At 44.0% G+C, this 17,246-nt stretch overlaps 1 protein-coding gene across 1 annotated transcript in view; it reads right to left on the bottom strand.

Moving 5' to 3' along the window:
* Antxr1 (ANTXR cell adhesion molecule 1) overlaps nucleotides 1-17,246 on the bottom strand; it is a 201,495-nt gene that overhangs the window by 60,674 nt on the left and 123,575 nt on the right. The window contains exon 13 of the mRNA XM_003469037.5: nucleotides 13,998-14,093. Within this exon, the coding sequence (XP_003469085.1) occupies nucleotides 13,998-14,093 (96 nt within the window). The remainder of the gene's footprint in view (nucleotides 1-13,997; nucleotides 14,094-17,246) is intronic.

The raw sequence follows: 17,246 nt of genomic DNA, 5'->3' as shown, positions 1-17,246 counted from the left end.
AGTCCTATGTGAATCCCAGACCTGCCTCCTCCTGATTGCAGGATTTTAGAAGTCTCTTAGGTCCCTGAGCTCCACATAGAAGTTGAACAAGAACATGGACCCTATAGAAATAGTCATGACACGTAATCAAGTGCGTTGAGGACTGGATAGAGAGGAGGTGCTCCATAGATGATGTGCTCTATGAGCACTCTCCTTTACATTTTTCATCTGCTTTTTCCTTTTATTATATCTTTTGGAATTTCTAAAATAAGTGAGACAAGAGACTGGTGTCCAGACAATGGCCAGTGGGCCTAACAGTGACTAGAGGCTTCAGGGGTGTCCGTAGCCATGACATTGTTAGCACATGACATTAACCAGGAAATGTAGCACCAGATGGCCCACCCCACTGAACAACCCAGCTGTGGGTCTGCTGCTTGATTTAGTTTGTGTTTACTGAATATCTACTTTATATCTTGCAATGTGCCAAACCCTAAGGCAACCTAAAAGACAATGCAGAAATATGTGATTTATTAAATATTAATCAAAGGGGGACTAATTTATAATCCAAATTGCACAATGACACACTGGAAACATCTCAACTTCTGGAAAAAATGCCACCATGTTCAAACAGAAATTAGGCCCCTCTAGTCTGGCTTCACTCATTGGGTGTCCAGCTGCAGTTTGCAGGAATAAAGAAGTTTTCTCAGTGCTTCAAGCCCAGGAAGCAGCTCATTCATAGGATAGCAAGAAATCTTGAAACCTGTGCCCCAGACAAGCTGGAGCCATGCGATGATTATCCCAACCAGTGAAGTTCTTGAACATGGGTTATCCAAAGGGGTACCCAAAGGACCCTCTGAGTAGAGGGTCATGTTGTGTCTCCCGGTGCCCCCTGCACCCCCAGCAGTTTGGGCAACGGCCTGGATCATTCTCAAGACTGCAGCACCTCTGCAGCTGTATGCTCAGCTGCACCCCTGTAGGTTCCTGTTAACACCGACTGATCACACAGGCGACCATGGCCAGTAATGATCTCCCCCCCACCTAAGGAATGATATAGATTCAGCAAGGCTTCTTCTTTTGGCTCTCAATTATGATTAAGAATGTTTATGCTTTTATAGTACTTCATAATTCTTTGTTTCCACTTAGCCTGACCAGAAAGGCCCTATTCCCAACTAGACTGAAAGCTAGTATCAGCTATCAAGCTCTGGTGGGGTTCGGCCCACTTTTTTTTTTTTTCATGCTTGTAGGTGGGTTCTTCAGCTCCTTTTGCATCAGGATGGACAAAGAGAAGATGGATAAAGTTGAAAAGACTCTTCACAAAATACTTACAAGGAAAATGCCACCATCAATGTATCTATAAGCATAGCATGGTTGAACCCAACAAAAGTACTGGCGAGCGCCATGGCCCCACGTACTGCCACCATCTTTAGATTGGGTGTGGGATTGGCAGGAAGAGACCATTTGCCTTCTCAGGGTTGCTGCCCAGGAAGCCCATTTTGAGGCTAGAGTCCCTTTGCACAACAGTTGGACTGGTGATGTAAAGGGGATAAGAAAAACACAATGGATGAAACTTCTGAATTCTGTTTGTGTTTCTTTGCTACCTGAGAACTTCACATCTCCTCAGCCCTCTCGTCAATGACTTTACCTCTGACTTACCTATCTCTGTCCAGGAAGGCACAAGGAGAGGCCAGATCTCACAAAACTGTTGTGTGGATAAGCAAAGTCGGGAAAGAATCTTATCACACTGAATTGTTACTTCTGTCATGCCCAGTTCAAACTCATGAGTGTGCTGTTGTGGCCGTGGTGAAATGTGGAGATGTATCGCGGTGTGAACAGAGCAAAAGGTCATGTGAGCCAGGGCCGGTCTGACATCTGAAAAATTCAACCACTGTGATTTATGCAACAGGTTCAGCCCCTGGATCTCCATGAAGCTCTCTCTTCAATTTACTTTACAAATTGTAAAGGTGAAGTAAAGTTCTAGATGGAGTTTATTTTGCTTGTTAAGTTTTGTTTTTCCTCAAAGATATATTGATCTTTTTGGTCTTTGCTGATGTGTTTGCTCCAGCTAACTCTACATTATGGTCTTTTACAACGGAAAGCAAATGCTCACTTGACAATCCACTTAAAGTTGAGAGTCAGTAAGACACAAGCCAAAGTCTTCTCTCAGGTCTCCTGCTTTGTCTATTTTGCCTTGTTGAGACGTCCTCCAGTGCAACCTCACAGTTCTTCTTTTCTTATCTGTCTCTACCCTCAGTGACAAGAATTGGTTATACACTAAACTGGACAAGCTCCTAGGAGACAGTTATTCATCCCATGGCATTAGAAGTGGGACTAAACAGAGAGTTCTTTTGTTTCTCAGTTTTAGTATTTTGGTATCTTTGTTTTTTTGAGATAGAGTCCTGCTATGTAGTCCATGCTGGCCTTGAACTTGTGTGATTCTCCTGCCTCAGAGTGCTGGGATTGCAAGCATGCACCACCATGCCCAGCTTTTATATGCTTTTTTGCTTGAGCTATAGTCAGAGCATCTCCTCTAAACTTTATACCAAAGGTGTGTGGTCTCTGGCTGCAAAGGAGACACTTCATTGGCAAACAGTGGAACACTGGCTGTCAACAGAACAGCTTAAGGCAACTACTACACTAATAAAACCAGGCACTTCCCTCTACTTGCAATTATCCCAGTGGTTTCAAACTTTTCAAGTGTCAGAGTCACCCAAAGGGTTTCTTCAAGCACAGATTTGTGGGCTGTATGCCTGAGTTTCTCATTAGGAGGTCTGGACTAGGTACTTGAATATCTAACAGGTTCCCAAATGATGCTGGTCCTGCTGGTCTGTGGCCTCATTTTGAGAGCCTTGAATTAGCCTATTCCTAACAACTCTATGTGCCAATTAGGTATAGAGGAGAGGTATGTTTTGTTTCAGGTCAGACATTCCTCTAGGTGTCTGCTGTGTGTTATTTAGAGCTGAGCAGAAACAACTTCAGAAAGTTTAATTCTAACAACGATGGTATCCTAACTCTGTTGCCTGAAATGTTGGGTTCCTCCAGTGCCACACTGTCACATGGTGGGAAAAACAGTGTGGTGGAAGAAATTCAGCACTCCTCACAGGCGCTATCCAGGGTTTGTGGCATACAGAGCCCAGCACTGGGGCCACCCCACCAGATGGCCCAGGGAATTAGGGCACAGATAAATCTTCGGCTGTCTCTGGTATTGGCAATGAACTCACTGAGCTGTGTTTGCCTCCAGGAGACATAGAGTACTTGGTTAGCTTTCATCTTGGAAGTATAGCTCAGGATTTGCTACTCAAGTGTTGGGCTGAATGAGGGTATGTTCTCGTAAAGGGAAAGGAAGTATTTCTGAGTGTTTAAATAGTCTTACCTCTCAAGTGTGTGCTTAATACATGATCCAGAATTCATTTCTGGTTTCTCAATCCTCTATCTAAATATGTCTTTAGTAATTAAGACACTGATAGTCCCAACTGCCAAAAGCAGATTGTGATAGATACATAGTGAGGTATGGAAAGTGGGTACATCACTGGAATTTCCTTAGGGTCATGAGTTGGACGTACAATTAATCACACTGCTTTACTAGATACTACCTGCCTCCCTAAAACCTAAACTCCAAGTAAATACATTGCTCTGTGGATCAAGCTTCCGCTTTCCAGCTTTACATCCTGAACCAATTTCCAAGATGTCTTCCTGAAAATTTGAAAACCACACTCACAGTCTCTGTTGGTATAACTCAGACAATTAACATGTGAGTCTGTTTGTATGACAGAAGAGAACAATAAAATTATAAAATTACTCAACAGTGAAACTGTTTTAGCTCAAAGTAGGATTATTTCAAAGGTAAAGGAGAAGCATATCTATATCTATATCTATATATATGGTTTTGTTATTGTGATGGTGGTGGTAGAATTCACACAACATGACATTAATTGTTAGGCATTGAAAAGTGTGAAGTGAAAGTACTTGCTGCTGCTGAATAAAATCAAAAGAACGTGAAAGTGTTGTGGACCTACCAGTTGTGACTGGGGAGGAATATGTAAAATACATGCACACCTCATTTATTTTCTCACTTCTGTTTACTCTTGCTCAGAGGTCAAACTCTCCAGCATGTGTTCTTTTTCTCCCAGAAGCACTTTACACAACATCCTCCAAATGAGGGTGCTCCTTGCTATAGGAACTAGACACTGAATGGAGGAGGCAAACCTTCTGCGTGCAGAAGAGAAGCTTGGGAAGGGGCAGGAGAGGACAGGATGCTGTGAGACCAGCCCAGCGCTGCTTCCTTAGAGATCCTGCTTAAAACCAAAGACAAGGCAACAGTGCTCAGGGAGACGCATGGGCGTTACAGAAGATGGGAGGCATGTCAAGGGTACGGTCTACGCTGAGCACAGTGTAAAGCAGCTGTTATGGCATTTGATCTTTTTTGGAACCACACAAATAGCTTCTTTTTTAATGAAAAGAGGAACCCAGCAAAACAACAAAAGCCAATTTTCTATTTTTGGCTGGTGCAGAAGCCGAAAGAATAACAAAACAGTGAGTCACGGCCACGCACCTCTGGTGTCGTGACACTTTGCCCGAAGAATGTCCTTCCTTGCAACTTGTCACTAATTCCATGCAACAGCACTACATCACATCCTTGTTTATAAGGGTACTCCTTGTGCTTATTTTTTAAAAATAAGGTAAAGGGATATATGTGCTATACTTTTTTTTTTTTTGTTAAGAGTCTAAAGTATTTAAAATAGTGGATTTTAAAATTGAGTTTATTATTCTTTTTAGTGTGTTTTTTTCTTTTCTTTTTTTTTTGAGGGTGGCACTGGGGATTGAACTCATGACCTTGCGCTTGCCAAGCAGGCACTTATGCCACTGAGCTAAACCCTGGGCTCCTAGTGTATTGCTTTATAAGACTGCACAGTTTTGAATGCTTTATGCCGAACCATTAGTCTCATGATTTTCTTGTGCTGACATCCCATAATGAAGTGATATCATTAGGAATGCACACTTAGAGAACTTTCAGTCTACCTGAAACTGTTAACTTTGGAGAGTCAGGGAAAGATCACTGACAGGGCCCGACTTCATCTGACTTTTGTGCATTCCATGTGTATAGTAAAATCCCAAGAGTTCTGAACAATAATATGCCTTGGGCTCTGAGATACTTTGTATTGAGAGCTCACGTGTAGTTTGCATGTACTTCTGGAATCCTATAGGCTGGGTGGAGTGACCAAGCTGCCAGATGATTTAGAATTCATCTTGAAGATCCGTAAGTTTCCCTCAACTATGATCACTTCTCTATTTGCAATTTACAGAAACCCATGTATAAATCTGAATTCTAAACGTTAAGAGGTTATGGCCATGAATTCTTAGGGATACACACATCAATCTCAGCCTTTTATTTGAGGACCTTACTTTAGGAAGAAGATCAATTTCAAAGCCCCATCTTTTCTGAGCCTATGAAAGGCTGTGGTGCCAAACATCTATGTTACTGACCTATCCTGCTTAGGGGCAGCTGACCATCAGAGTTCAAGATGCTTTCTTCTTTTGGGCCTGGAAAGTCTCTTTATTTTCTTGTGAGCCTGGTTCAGCATTTAGAACAACTCCTATTTTCGTTGTTACTTTGCTATGTAGTCAAGAGTAGCTGATTTTACAAATGATTATTTCCTGCATGCTTTAGGGTCTACTTTATATCAATTATTTATTTAGATACCAAACGTTTTTGATTCAAACGTTGCTTATCCAGATCTCCTACAGTCAATTCAGCTGCTGCTGCCCTGGCCCCATGGTTTCCCACATGAGGAGAAGCCATCATAACAAGCTTGTATGTAGAAGAAATGCTGAATCACAAGAGAACCTGCCTACTCAGGTCTTTAAAGAGAGTGGGCATGTTTTGCTTTACATCCTGGCCTTGAGTTCTGATCCCTATAACTTACATATTCTTTCAAAAGTCAAGAAACCAAGGGAAAATGGCCGACTGATGCAGAAAACATGCTAGCTGACAGCAGATCAATGAATCTTCCCAGTCTGCAGTCTGATCAAGTTTAATGGAAAACTCATCACTGATTGGGGTGGGTGAATCTTGGCCCAGTACTGCCTGCATTCAGTACATTTACACTGTAAGAGTTTAATGAAGGCTGGCGCCAAGGGTGTTGATCTGGAATGAACTACAAGCAATTTTCAAAGAAATGAGCTCAACTTTTAAAAAATATTTTGGAACTCACATTCTTAATGACTTTGGCCTCCTATCTCGTTTCTCTGAAGCTGGGGCTATTTAAAATGCCACATTTGTCAATATCTAAAGCGAGAGTCAAGGCAGGAATTTTAACATGAGTTGATAAGGTCTCGGGACTTACATGGTTATTTAAAAAGAACAGCTGTGGATATTCTCCATTAGATGACATGCTAGTGTCACTGTAAAGCTCTTTTAAGTGACGCAGTAAAACAATTCCATGAATTTAGAAGCCCTGAGCTGGGGTGGGGGGATCTGCCCTCTGCCTGAGTTACAGGCAAGCTGTTCCCAGCCATTAGCAGTGCCAGTGAGATCTGATCAGGACACACAGGGTGGTAGACGGAGTGGATGATGCTCATAGTACCTTGAAGCTTCTTAGCACTGATGCAGAAACCAGGAGCCTGCTCTTTCTGTGGCTTCAGCACCCTGTAGCATTGTGTTTCCCCAAAAAATATGGTAGAACATCAGTGTCCTTCCACACGTCAGCATACCGATAGCTGCTTCTTGCAAAGAATAGGCCAAGGAAGAGTTCCATGATCAGAGTTAACTTTGGAGATTTACAAATGAAAATTATTCCACTAAAAGCTCTGAGAAGTTCTGAAACAAAGGCAGCTACTCAATTTAATTTAATGTTGTCTTTCAGACTTACTGCCTGAATTTGTATGGTACCTCTTATTTTTGAAGCATGCCTGTTTACATCTTGTAGGGGGCTGGAGGTTTAGCTCAGCGGCATAAACACCTGCCTTGCAAGCAGGCAGTGGTGAGTTCGATCCCCGGTACCGATAAAAAGGAAAAAGATAAACAAACAAACATTTTGTAGTGTATCACTGTCTTGTGGACAGAGTTTGGAAATACTGCCCCTGATTTTGCCAGATGGCTTGAATATGTAGCCAAATTTGAGGACCAGAAGCCAGAGAATCTTGACAGAGGAAAACAAGTTCAATTATACAAGATAAGAATGTAAGGAAACAACACCAGAGGCAGTATGGCTCCAATTTTCTAGTTTTTCACATGAGAAAAGTAAAGTTAAATGATTTGCCCATTTCTTTTACTGACAGAGGAAAAGGTGGTATTGGAAGCCTGTGGTTCCTAATGATGCTTGTTCTTTCCATGTCTCCAGCAGGGATGGGATTGCACATAAATGTGTGTGTGTGTGTGTGTGTGCGCGCGTGCGCGTACACTATCATGCAAGTGGTGAGGTCAGCTCAGCAGGGATGAGGAGAACAATCTGGAAAGATGGGGATAAGAAAGGTCTGAGAGTGTAGGGCAGGAGGTGCAGAGCTCGGGATGGGAGGGCAAGCAATGGCAGAACTCTATATGGTACTAAGCAGTTATCTTGTGAACTGCAAGATAAGAAATGTCCACATGGGAATGGGCGGAGGTTGGAAGGGGATCCAAAAGCACACCACGCTAGGACTAAGATGCCTGGGTATGGAACTGCTTGCTATGAGTCCTGTTTTTTTGTCTGATACTGGGGATCAAACTTATGACCTTGTATTTGCCAGACAGGTGCTTCCATCACTGAGCTAAATCCCCGGCCCTATGAGTCCTGTTTTTAATGGAACAAACTGTCAATAAATCCCTTTGTTCATGTCAGGCTTGCCTGTCTCATCCTAAAAATTAAATTTTATACTTAAAGATGGGGAGAGCACTATTTGAAGCCTTATTTCAATTTAAGGCATACAAATCTAAATTTTTGCCCCTTGTAGTTTGTCACTGAAGATGTCCAATAAGCTTATATGTTAAAGTATCCTTAAAATTCAGTAAAATGAATTAACAGAATATCTTACATAATTCTTTAAAAACTATTCATAGATACCTACACAGCCACTGAAAATGAAAGAGAACAGAATTTTGTTATATATGTGCTGAATGCATGCACACAATCTTTTCTTAAGAAACTGAGTAAAATTATTTGCTCTTATGAATACAGAAATATGATTTGATGTGACCTAAATAGAATGGCATCTTAATTAGTTGGATTGCAGCGGACTTGCAATTTTATGGCAGGATTTTTTTCTTTCTAACTGTGGCGAGTACCACAAAACATAAGATTTACCATCATACTATTTTAAGTATACAGTTCAGTAGTATTAAGTGTATTTCCATTGTTGTGCAACTAATTTCATCTTGCAAAATATACAGGATTTTTTAAACCTTTCAATAAAATGAACACATTTCCAGGACCTAAAGAAATGAATAATGTCTTTTTTATGTGCATTTATAAATATAAAATTTCTTATAATAATAAATATTAGCTATAAAATATAATAATACATATACTCAAGAAACCACCATCCGTTATATTGCAACCAGACTGTGGGTGATTCCTTCTGTATCTGTCTGTCTCCCTGCAAGATGATTCAGTTTTTAATATAGTTTGGAAAACGTAAATTATGTACTAGGCACTGTGTTCCATTTTGGAGCTAGTTTCTGTGACTGGGGTCTCTTTGTTCTGGAGTTCATAGTGTCATGGGAGAAATAGACCTACGAAGGCACACTGTCATAGCATGAACTAATGCTGTAGTACGGGCGTGAACACAGGGCTGTGGAAACCAGGTGAGGCAGCGTCTCATTCCCCTTGGGTAGGAGAAAGGTGTGTAGGAAGCTCCTGAGAGAGAGAGAGAGAGAGAGAGAGAGAGAGAGAGAGAGAGAGAGAGATATCAGCCTGCTGGGCTTTGGAGAAAGGAATTGTTGATAGAGCAGAAAAAGATGAAAATATTTCTGCAAGAGAAGACAAGAGGACCCAAGAGGCTCAGTAAAGAAGTACAAAGCATGTTCAGATGTCCTCACAGAGCGTGCCTGAAGATGGCCCTCCATCCATTTAGCCACCAGTACTCAAGGAACTTTGAAATATACTGCGTAGCATGGCACTATGTTATGCTCTGGGGAACCTGTGGCCCTGGATTCTGATAGATTCCGTTTTACAGGTTAAGACAGGAAAGCAAGCAACAGTTTTAACAGTTTTACCAGTGGCGTGAAGGACCAGGAATGGTGTGAAGATAGTTCCTGCACAGGAGGGGAAAGTGAGAGGCAAGACTGGAGAAGCAGGCATTTAGGAAAGGCCTGCATGTGCCATATCAAAGAGTTGGCATTTGATTTTAGAGCCACTGAGCAGTCAAGAAGATGTTGGGCCAGGTGTGGTGATACATGCCTGTAATTCCAATCCCTGGGAGGTGGAGGCAGGAGGATAACTGAGTTTGAGGCCAGTCTAGGAAACACGTGAGTTCAAAGGCCACCCAACTACGTAATGAGTGAGACTTTGTCTCAAAAAACAAAAAGTTCTGATTGCTTTCTTTACTGTCTTTTAAAGAAAAATCTCTATCCTGCTGAGAAAAAGAGCAGTTAGAAAAATATTACAGTAAGGGGAACTCGAGATTATGGTAATGGCAATCATTCATTCATTCATTTCACAACTGTTTATTAAAGCACCGGCTGATACCCAGAGTTAGTGCTTGTGCTGGAACAGAGGGTGTGGGTGGATGCAGTGGGTAAGATGAGGCATGAGAGAAGAGGGTGCAGAAGGCAGACTGCAGCGAGATGAAACAAGGCATGATGGGCAGAAGATGGCATCAGTAATCACCCCATAGTCTGTAGTTTGGGCACTTTGGAGGACAGTGGCACATCCATTGATAAAGAGAAATCTTGGTGGGTAATGGTCTGGGACATATTGAGATGAGATGTCCCCATTTCTGATGTCCACCAGGCTCCTAGAATGTGGCCTCATCTTCTGAAGCCATGGCCAGCGATGAGTGGACACAGTGAGTAGCTAAAGTCATGAGAATTTGTGACACTTCCCAAGGACCATGTGTAGAGAAGAGGGCCAAAGACAACCCCGGAGAACAAAGAACCAGTAGAGGCAGATGCGGGGTGGGGGGCGACCAACAGATTAAGAAGTGCCTAGAGAGGAAGGAGAAGCGTCAGCAGAAATGAGCTGAGCAGAAAGTTCAAAGGAGAGAGGTGAACAGTGCCTGCAGCAGAAGGAGTGAAATATGGTGAGAAACGAGCAGGGACTAGTGGTGAGGGCAGTGAGGCTGGCGGGACAGTGGGGAGGAATCAGTGATGAAGATCAGGGTGCAGGGGAACAGTGGAACAGGAACTGTGGGCAGGGAGTGTGGTGTGCAGGGGAGGGGTTTGGGAGGGAGACTCAGGAGGGCGCTGCAAGTGGGACGGTTTTTCAGGGGACAGACTTTGTTTTTTCACAGAGATAGAACAGGTTGTCTGTTGAGGCTGAAAGGGTCCAGAAGTAGATGGGGATCTCCAGGAGAACGGTTATCTTGGGGAGGGACTCTTATTGGTAAAGAAGAGGAAGCGATTGCTAAGCATTGCTGGGCCTCATACATGTGCATGAGCCTGAGTCGGCCTGCTGGGGCGGTTCTTCCCTGAGGTGATCAGCATCTTGAGCCAGGAGAGGCCTGAGTGTAGGAATGGCCAGGTGGAGTGGGAGACAAGGAAGTGAGGATGCGCATGAGCAGTCACCATGGAGTCGGAAGATTAAGACACCAGGCAGGCTCTTATTCTACTCTCCAGGTTTCTGATTTGAAGGAGCCTGTTCTCATCACTGATCAGAACCTGTCCAGCTACCTGCTGAAACGGACACAGCATGAAACGGACTTTGCCTGTACATAAAGCTACCAGCCTGTCAGGGCTGCAGTATCACATCCGGGCACTGGCTGGGGTGATGGTGGGTGATTCTTAGGGCTGCTGGAACTTTCTAGAACAATGCAGTGTGCTAAGATTGCTGCTTCACTGTTGAAATTTGTTTTTACACATTTAAGTCATTTATAACATTTACTTTAAAAAATACATTTAAAATTTTCTCTCTTCAATAAATTTCTCATTCACATTTCCTTGTCTTTTTTTAAAGTTCAGTTTAGAGATTTCAATAACATTTGTCCAAACTTGTGAGTAGATGGAGTGGGGTTGGCATGGTCTAAACACCTCTAAGGAAAAGGCTTTATTTATTTATTTTTAATGATGAAAACATTGACCCTTGAATTTCTAGTTTGAAAATGCAAATAATCCTAGAGGGCCTAATCCAATACTTGCCTCCTTTTTAATGATGGAGTTTTTGTGCCAGTGACTAAATTTAGGATTCATAAACACCAAAGGTATACCTGGGAGTACAATAGCAGAGTTGGAGGACAATTAAGAGATTTCCACCCAGAGTCTGCCCATTTATTTCTGTCTCTATCGATTATTACTGATAGATTATACCCTATTGCACTAACAATAAGTTAACTCAGGTTCTATTTAGCTGGAAATTGAGAATCTAGACGGGAGTGAGCTTCTTTAAAGAAGGCAAAATATGCAATGAAGGCAGAAGACTTATATCCTGTCTCTCTGAGATCACTGCTCATCACAAGGAAGCAAGTGACCAAGTGGGGGCACATCGAGTACCAGCGCCCAGGCCAGCTTCCCAAAACAGGGAGGAGGGGCTGTTTTTTTATTGACATGAACAGGCACATTCATCTCCAGGATCTTCTCTCATAAATCCTTTGAGACTTACAAAATCAGACCACAGTAAGATACTTTGACTGCCTTCCAAAATAACAGGAACTTAACCAGATAAATTCGTTGAAAAATATTTTGAATATTGCAAAACTATCTGGTTTTGGGTGATGCTACTTCCAATAATGAAAGATTTATTTGGAGAAATATTTCCTAATAATATATACTGAATGCCACTCAGTGCAATGGTAGGATTCCTATTACAATAAAATACTTTTAATATATTTCTTTAATCTTTATCCACTTACCTGTGAGGACTCTTATTGTCCTTATTATACCCAAAATACCTGAGGCTCAGAGGGGTAAGTCACACAGCTCGGAGTTGGTAGAACACTGCTTGGCTGTTCTATTTTTCTAGCTGTCCCCATCCAGAGGTAACTTGTTAATAATCAAAGAGCCTGGGTGAGCAACACTACTGCGCATGTTCTGGTGTCCACTGCCTACTGCCCCACGCACACCTCCTGAGCCCTTCCTTTAACAGCCCACCTCAAGGTGTTTTTTTTTTTTTTTCCCTTCAAAACTCTGAATTTGAAATGTGCTTGTTTTGGAATCACCATTGTTATTGAGTCATGGAGATTTTTTTTTAATCCTCAGAATAAACTGGTTGTGTATATTTAAGTACTTAAAGCTACATTTAACTCCTGGAGTTGCTGTAGTGGGAATCTGTTTAACATCTTGGTAGCATTAGTCTGGCGGATGGTACTAATTGATTTGAGACTTGTGCCTCTGCTGGGTCCGTCCCTGCACACATGTGTTCCTGTCTGTCTCAAGTCATCTCTTTGCAGAAGTTTCTGCCACATGGTCCCCATCCCAGCTGGGGCTCCCATTTCGTTCATTTGTCACCTCTTTAAAACGTCATTCAAGGCCATCTCTCCTTCCTTTTCAGCTCCAGGGCTCTGTGTGCCTGTGATCTTATTTCAGTTTAGTTTTCTATACATAGACCTGAGACCCTGGCCTGTGTGCTAAATGCTGGCACTCCAGAGAAGCAGTGAGGCAAGCCCCTGTCCCAGAAAGGCTTGCAGTCACCTCCCCTGCCAGCCCCTCTTGGCAAGAATGAAAACACGTGGAAGAGAAGATGCCATGGGAGCTGGGCAGTGGGCTCTTCAGACTCACTGGGTTTTATGGGGCACAGCTGGATTCTTTCTTTGGGCCTTTTGCAGTCTAGCACCCAAGGAAGAGAAACAGATGACCTGGCACATGTCCTTTGGGCATGGCACACTGTCAGGGGCAGGTTACTCCAGGCCTCAAGCTACCTGGGGGGACATTGGCTGGGGCGATGTGGTGATTCAGATGAGAATGCTGGAGGACGGTTCTTATTGGTTTTGTAGCCAAAGGGCTTTGACCAGTGGTGGGGATGCTGAAGGTGTATCCAGTAAATGTTAGCCAAAATGATTGAAATAAAGGTGGGTGCCTCTTTACCGTGGCCTGTAGGGACCTGAGGCACTCCCTCTGGTGGACAGACGAGGTGGTGTAGGACCTGGAATGTCCTCCAGAACCTCTCAGAACTGCTTAGAGGCAGGGCTTGAGGAAGGTGACTGAATTATGGGATCTGTACAGATGACTGGCTCCTGGCGAGGAGGTTCCTAGTTTGAGGCGGGTTGTTGGGGGCTGTGACCTGGACGGATATGCCTCGATCGAGCTCCTCTCTTCCTGCTTCCTGCCTCTCATGACCTGAACAGCTTACCTCTCTGGCAGGTCCTTCCACCATGCTACTATTGAATATAACCGTGAGCAAAAATAAAACGCCTCTCCTTTAAACTGTGGTGTTGGGTATTTTTCCTAGCCATGAAGAAAGTGACAAGGTGGCCTTAGAAGAGCATCAGTCAGTCAGGGCAGCTCAACAAGTGTGTGTGTGTGTGCACATATGAGCGTGTGAACATGCATGTGCAGTACATATACAAGTACAAGAACTGTATATTTATTACCTTTTGAGCAACACTCATCTTTCGTGATAGCTATAGATGCTGTGGATCTTCACTAAGCATCAGACCTAGGCCAGCCTTTCAAGTTCCCCTTCCCAAAATGGCATTTACAAGCATAAGTACCACAGGCCAACTGACTGCACCACTGGAGCTCCATGGTGTCCACATGTCACCTCACACCCTTATACATACTGCTAATGACTTACGGTCCCACTCATGCTGGTTTGTACCGATTTTGTATAAAAGATAAAAAACAAATGCAAAATTTGCCATTTACTGCAATACTTTTTGCTCCTTTTCCTCTCACTAGTGGTCCCAGGAACATCATGTCCCCCTTTCCTTGTACATTCTAGAGTTGGGGCACTTACCACGGTGCAGCAGAGGGGCCAGAACCACCAGAGCAGTGCCAGGGCCAGGAGGAGGAACAAGATCAGCAGGGCGATTGCCAGAATGGAGCCATCTGACTGTGGGGCGGAGAGAGAGGTGGTCAGCAGCAGTAGTGAATGGACAACGCACGCTTTTCCCTCCCCAAACTCTCACCAATAGCCTGGCCAGAGAAGGTCAGTTTGCCAAATACATGATTGAAACTCTCTGGCTATCACACTGGGCTAATGAGCTCATAAACTGTGTTTATCCAGTTTTCAAAGGAAATGGATTTGCCTTTTTAGGAAGGCCCAGTTCTTCCCTTTGAGGACGGTCGGAGGGACTTACCCTACAGGAGACCGAGAACAGGCCCTGAGACGGCAGGCCACGGTCCCTTCACCCTGCAGTTTTGTCTCTCACCTGGTGACAACCTTGAGCCCACTGGGCCACATGTTTTGTCCAAAATCTGGGCTGATTCAGGAGAATCCTACTCAGGATGCAGCCTACTCTCCTGACCCATTTCTCTTGGGGTGCATGTAAGGGACTCCCAGACTATGGCTGGGAAGCCCAAAGCCCTGGCGGAATCCCAGGGTAGGGGCAGGACCACTCTTCTGAACCTGAGAGGGGAGGGTGGGTGGCTGAATCAGCACAGCAGTCAGATCAAGTGGCGTGTGCGAGCCAGGAAGGGAGGCACCTAAGACCAATTTTACCCTTTTCCATAAGTACCTAGGCCAGCCCTGAAAACAGACATGGTTGCTGTGGCCTGAGACGGTTGTTAAATTTTAGCAAATAGAAGTCTTGCTCTGTAACAGCAATCTTTGCCTGCTGATTGAAGTAAACCATCTGAGAACACAGGTCCAAGTGTCCATCCCTCCTCCCCCTAAGTTCTTGGAAGCACACATGGGTACAGGTTTCTGAAGGGCTTGGGGAGCACACTGCTAGGAGTATCAAAAGCTCCTTTTTGTATAAAACTGGCAGTAGGATTTTTAGCCCAGTAAAATAATTAAGTGTGTTTGTACAGTTAATGATACGAATATACAAGGAAAACAACATATTCAACAATTAGGGAAGACCACATAGTGTGTAAAGGAATCATCAAGCAGTTAATCTCTATGTTGATATTATGCTGTCAAATCATATTTAAATGACATGGGAAAGCATTTTTGGTATACTGAGTGATTCTGTACACGTGGCATGAGTGGGAGGACAAAAATGTCTTCTCTGATATTTACTAAAGTTTTTGACTGATACTTCACTGATATTTGCTAAAATATTAACAGTGGTGGTGAGTTACGGTAATTCATTTCTTTTTTAAAAAACACATGTCTCTTTTAGCACTTCCAAATGAAGAAATAAACTATTAAGGTTGTTCTTTAAAAATTTCCACACGGGATTCCCTTTGGGTGGTATCTGGTTGCCTGGGGATCTTGTTCAGGTCAGGGGATCATTGGAGTTCACAGGTGGGCTCAAATGGAACGAAGCTTCTGATCCTCTGTAAATGACACCCACAATCTCCAGTGTTGTCACAAAGAGCACATGCAGATCAGTGTTGTCAGGGAGACCATAGACAGCCCAAGAAACATCAGGCTCTTGTGCACACTCTCCCTAGCACCCTTATGGGGGAGACTGAGTGGCCTGTCCCCCAACATGCAGCAGGTCAGCATCAGAACTGAGATGGGACCCACTCCCACTTTGAGCTCTCGGCAAGGGCTACTGGAAGCGGTTTAAAAGCAGCTCTTACTCACTAGAACTCCCTGGAATGTCTTTGACCTGAAAGCCAGGGAATTAAACACTCCTGGCCCCCACACAAGAAGCTAAGGCTTAGGAATGCCAGATGATTCCTAAGGGGGATGCAGCCCCCAAGTGCAGGTGCAGGGCTGGGGAGAGTGCACAGGGCTGGCGGTGTGCATGGCCTAGGTTAAGGGGACACCCCACACCTACAACACATTCCCATGAGAGATGACACAAAGCCACGCTCTCAGTGGTGACAATAAGAAATCACACACAATTTCCAAGTTTCTGTTAGTCACGGATGGCCCTCCTTATCTGCTGTGTCTGTGTTCTAAGTCTGTAGCATGGAGGAGGGAGGAAGATTAAAACAAGCTGCAGGACGCAGTAGACATGGCCGGGCAATCACCGTAAGCTGTTCTACAAACACTGAGCTGTAACTCACCCTCCCTCTATTCCTTGAAACAACAAGAACTAGGAACACTTCAGATCATCAGTCTTTTGCGTTTGGAATAATAAGTGATTTTGATCAGTGTTATGGATTAAAAAGTGGTGGTTAACTTAACGCAAGCTGGATTATATCAGCATGGTGCTGAGTGTAGCTATCCCACCTGAGGAAAGCTGCCAGCATAAATAGAGACGTGAAGGAAAAGCTATGCGTTGGTGTGCTGAAGTGTTGAGGCATTGTGAGTTCCTCCTGTGTTGCTGTCTGAGCTGTTGGTTCTCCTGGAGAAGCTCTGGTCCTCACATTGCGCATTGCTTCCTGGATCCGGAGGAGAAGACGTGTGCTGCTTGGTCTCCAGGATAAACTCATCATGCTGGCTTCCTGGCATGTACTCCAGTGCGCTTATTGTTGGAAGACCTTGGGGCCTCCTTGTCGCTAAGGATGGCTGTGGTGCTTTTCAGGACAGCCTGGTCTTTGTTGTGAGTGTGACTTCATGGTTCCAGCACAGAACTCTCACCCTCTCAGCCCAGGTCCTTCACCCCGCTGGCATAGACTTCTGAGCTTCCACCGCTGACCTCTGGGCCTTCCCGGCATGGATCCGTAAAAGAGATTGGCATGAGTCCCTCTTGTGGGTTCTGGACTTCCAGGTGGACTCGTGGGAGGCATTATCATGAGCTCTGGGTTTTCATGTGGACTCAGTGGGTCACTGCTGTGGATTCAGGCCCTTGGCTGAATATTCTATGTCTTTGGTGTTGTGAACAGATTTCCTGCATTTTCTTGTGTTAACTCTGGGTGACCATCATAAGACAATATTATAAACTCCATGTCCTACTTTAATTGTTCTCCTCCCAACCCTGATTACAACAATACATTACACACAATTTATTCTTCTCCCCGTTTTTCATTTCAGAGGCATAAAGTGAAGCAGAAGGACAGTCAAACAGTGTGGACAGGCTTTTGCATCCTCATAGAAGAAGGTGAAGGTCTCCTGCGAAGTGGCAGGAGTGAAGGACCAGGCTGACAGCAAGCAGGAGGCTTTCTCACTGGGAGACGCCTTCCTAGATTTGGGCAAAGCGACAGC

The sequence above is a fragment of the Cavia porcellus genome, unplaced genomic scaffold (assembly GCF_034190915.1).
Source record: "Cavia porcellus strain 051 isolate PalLab524CR breed Dunkin Hartley unplaced genomic scaffold, mCavPor4.1 scaffold_18, whole genome shotgun sequence".
Taxonomy (NCBI): domain Eukaryota; kingdom Metazoa; phylum Chordata; class Mammalia; order Rodentia; family Caviidae; genus Cavia; species Cavia porcellus.
The sequence above is the reverse complement of the archived record's forward strand: the minus strand, read 5'-3'. Positions and strand labels throughout refer to the sequence as shown.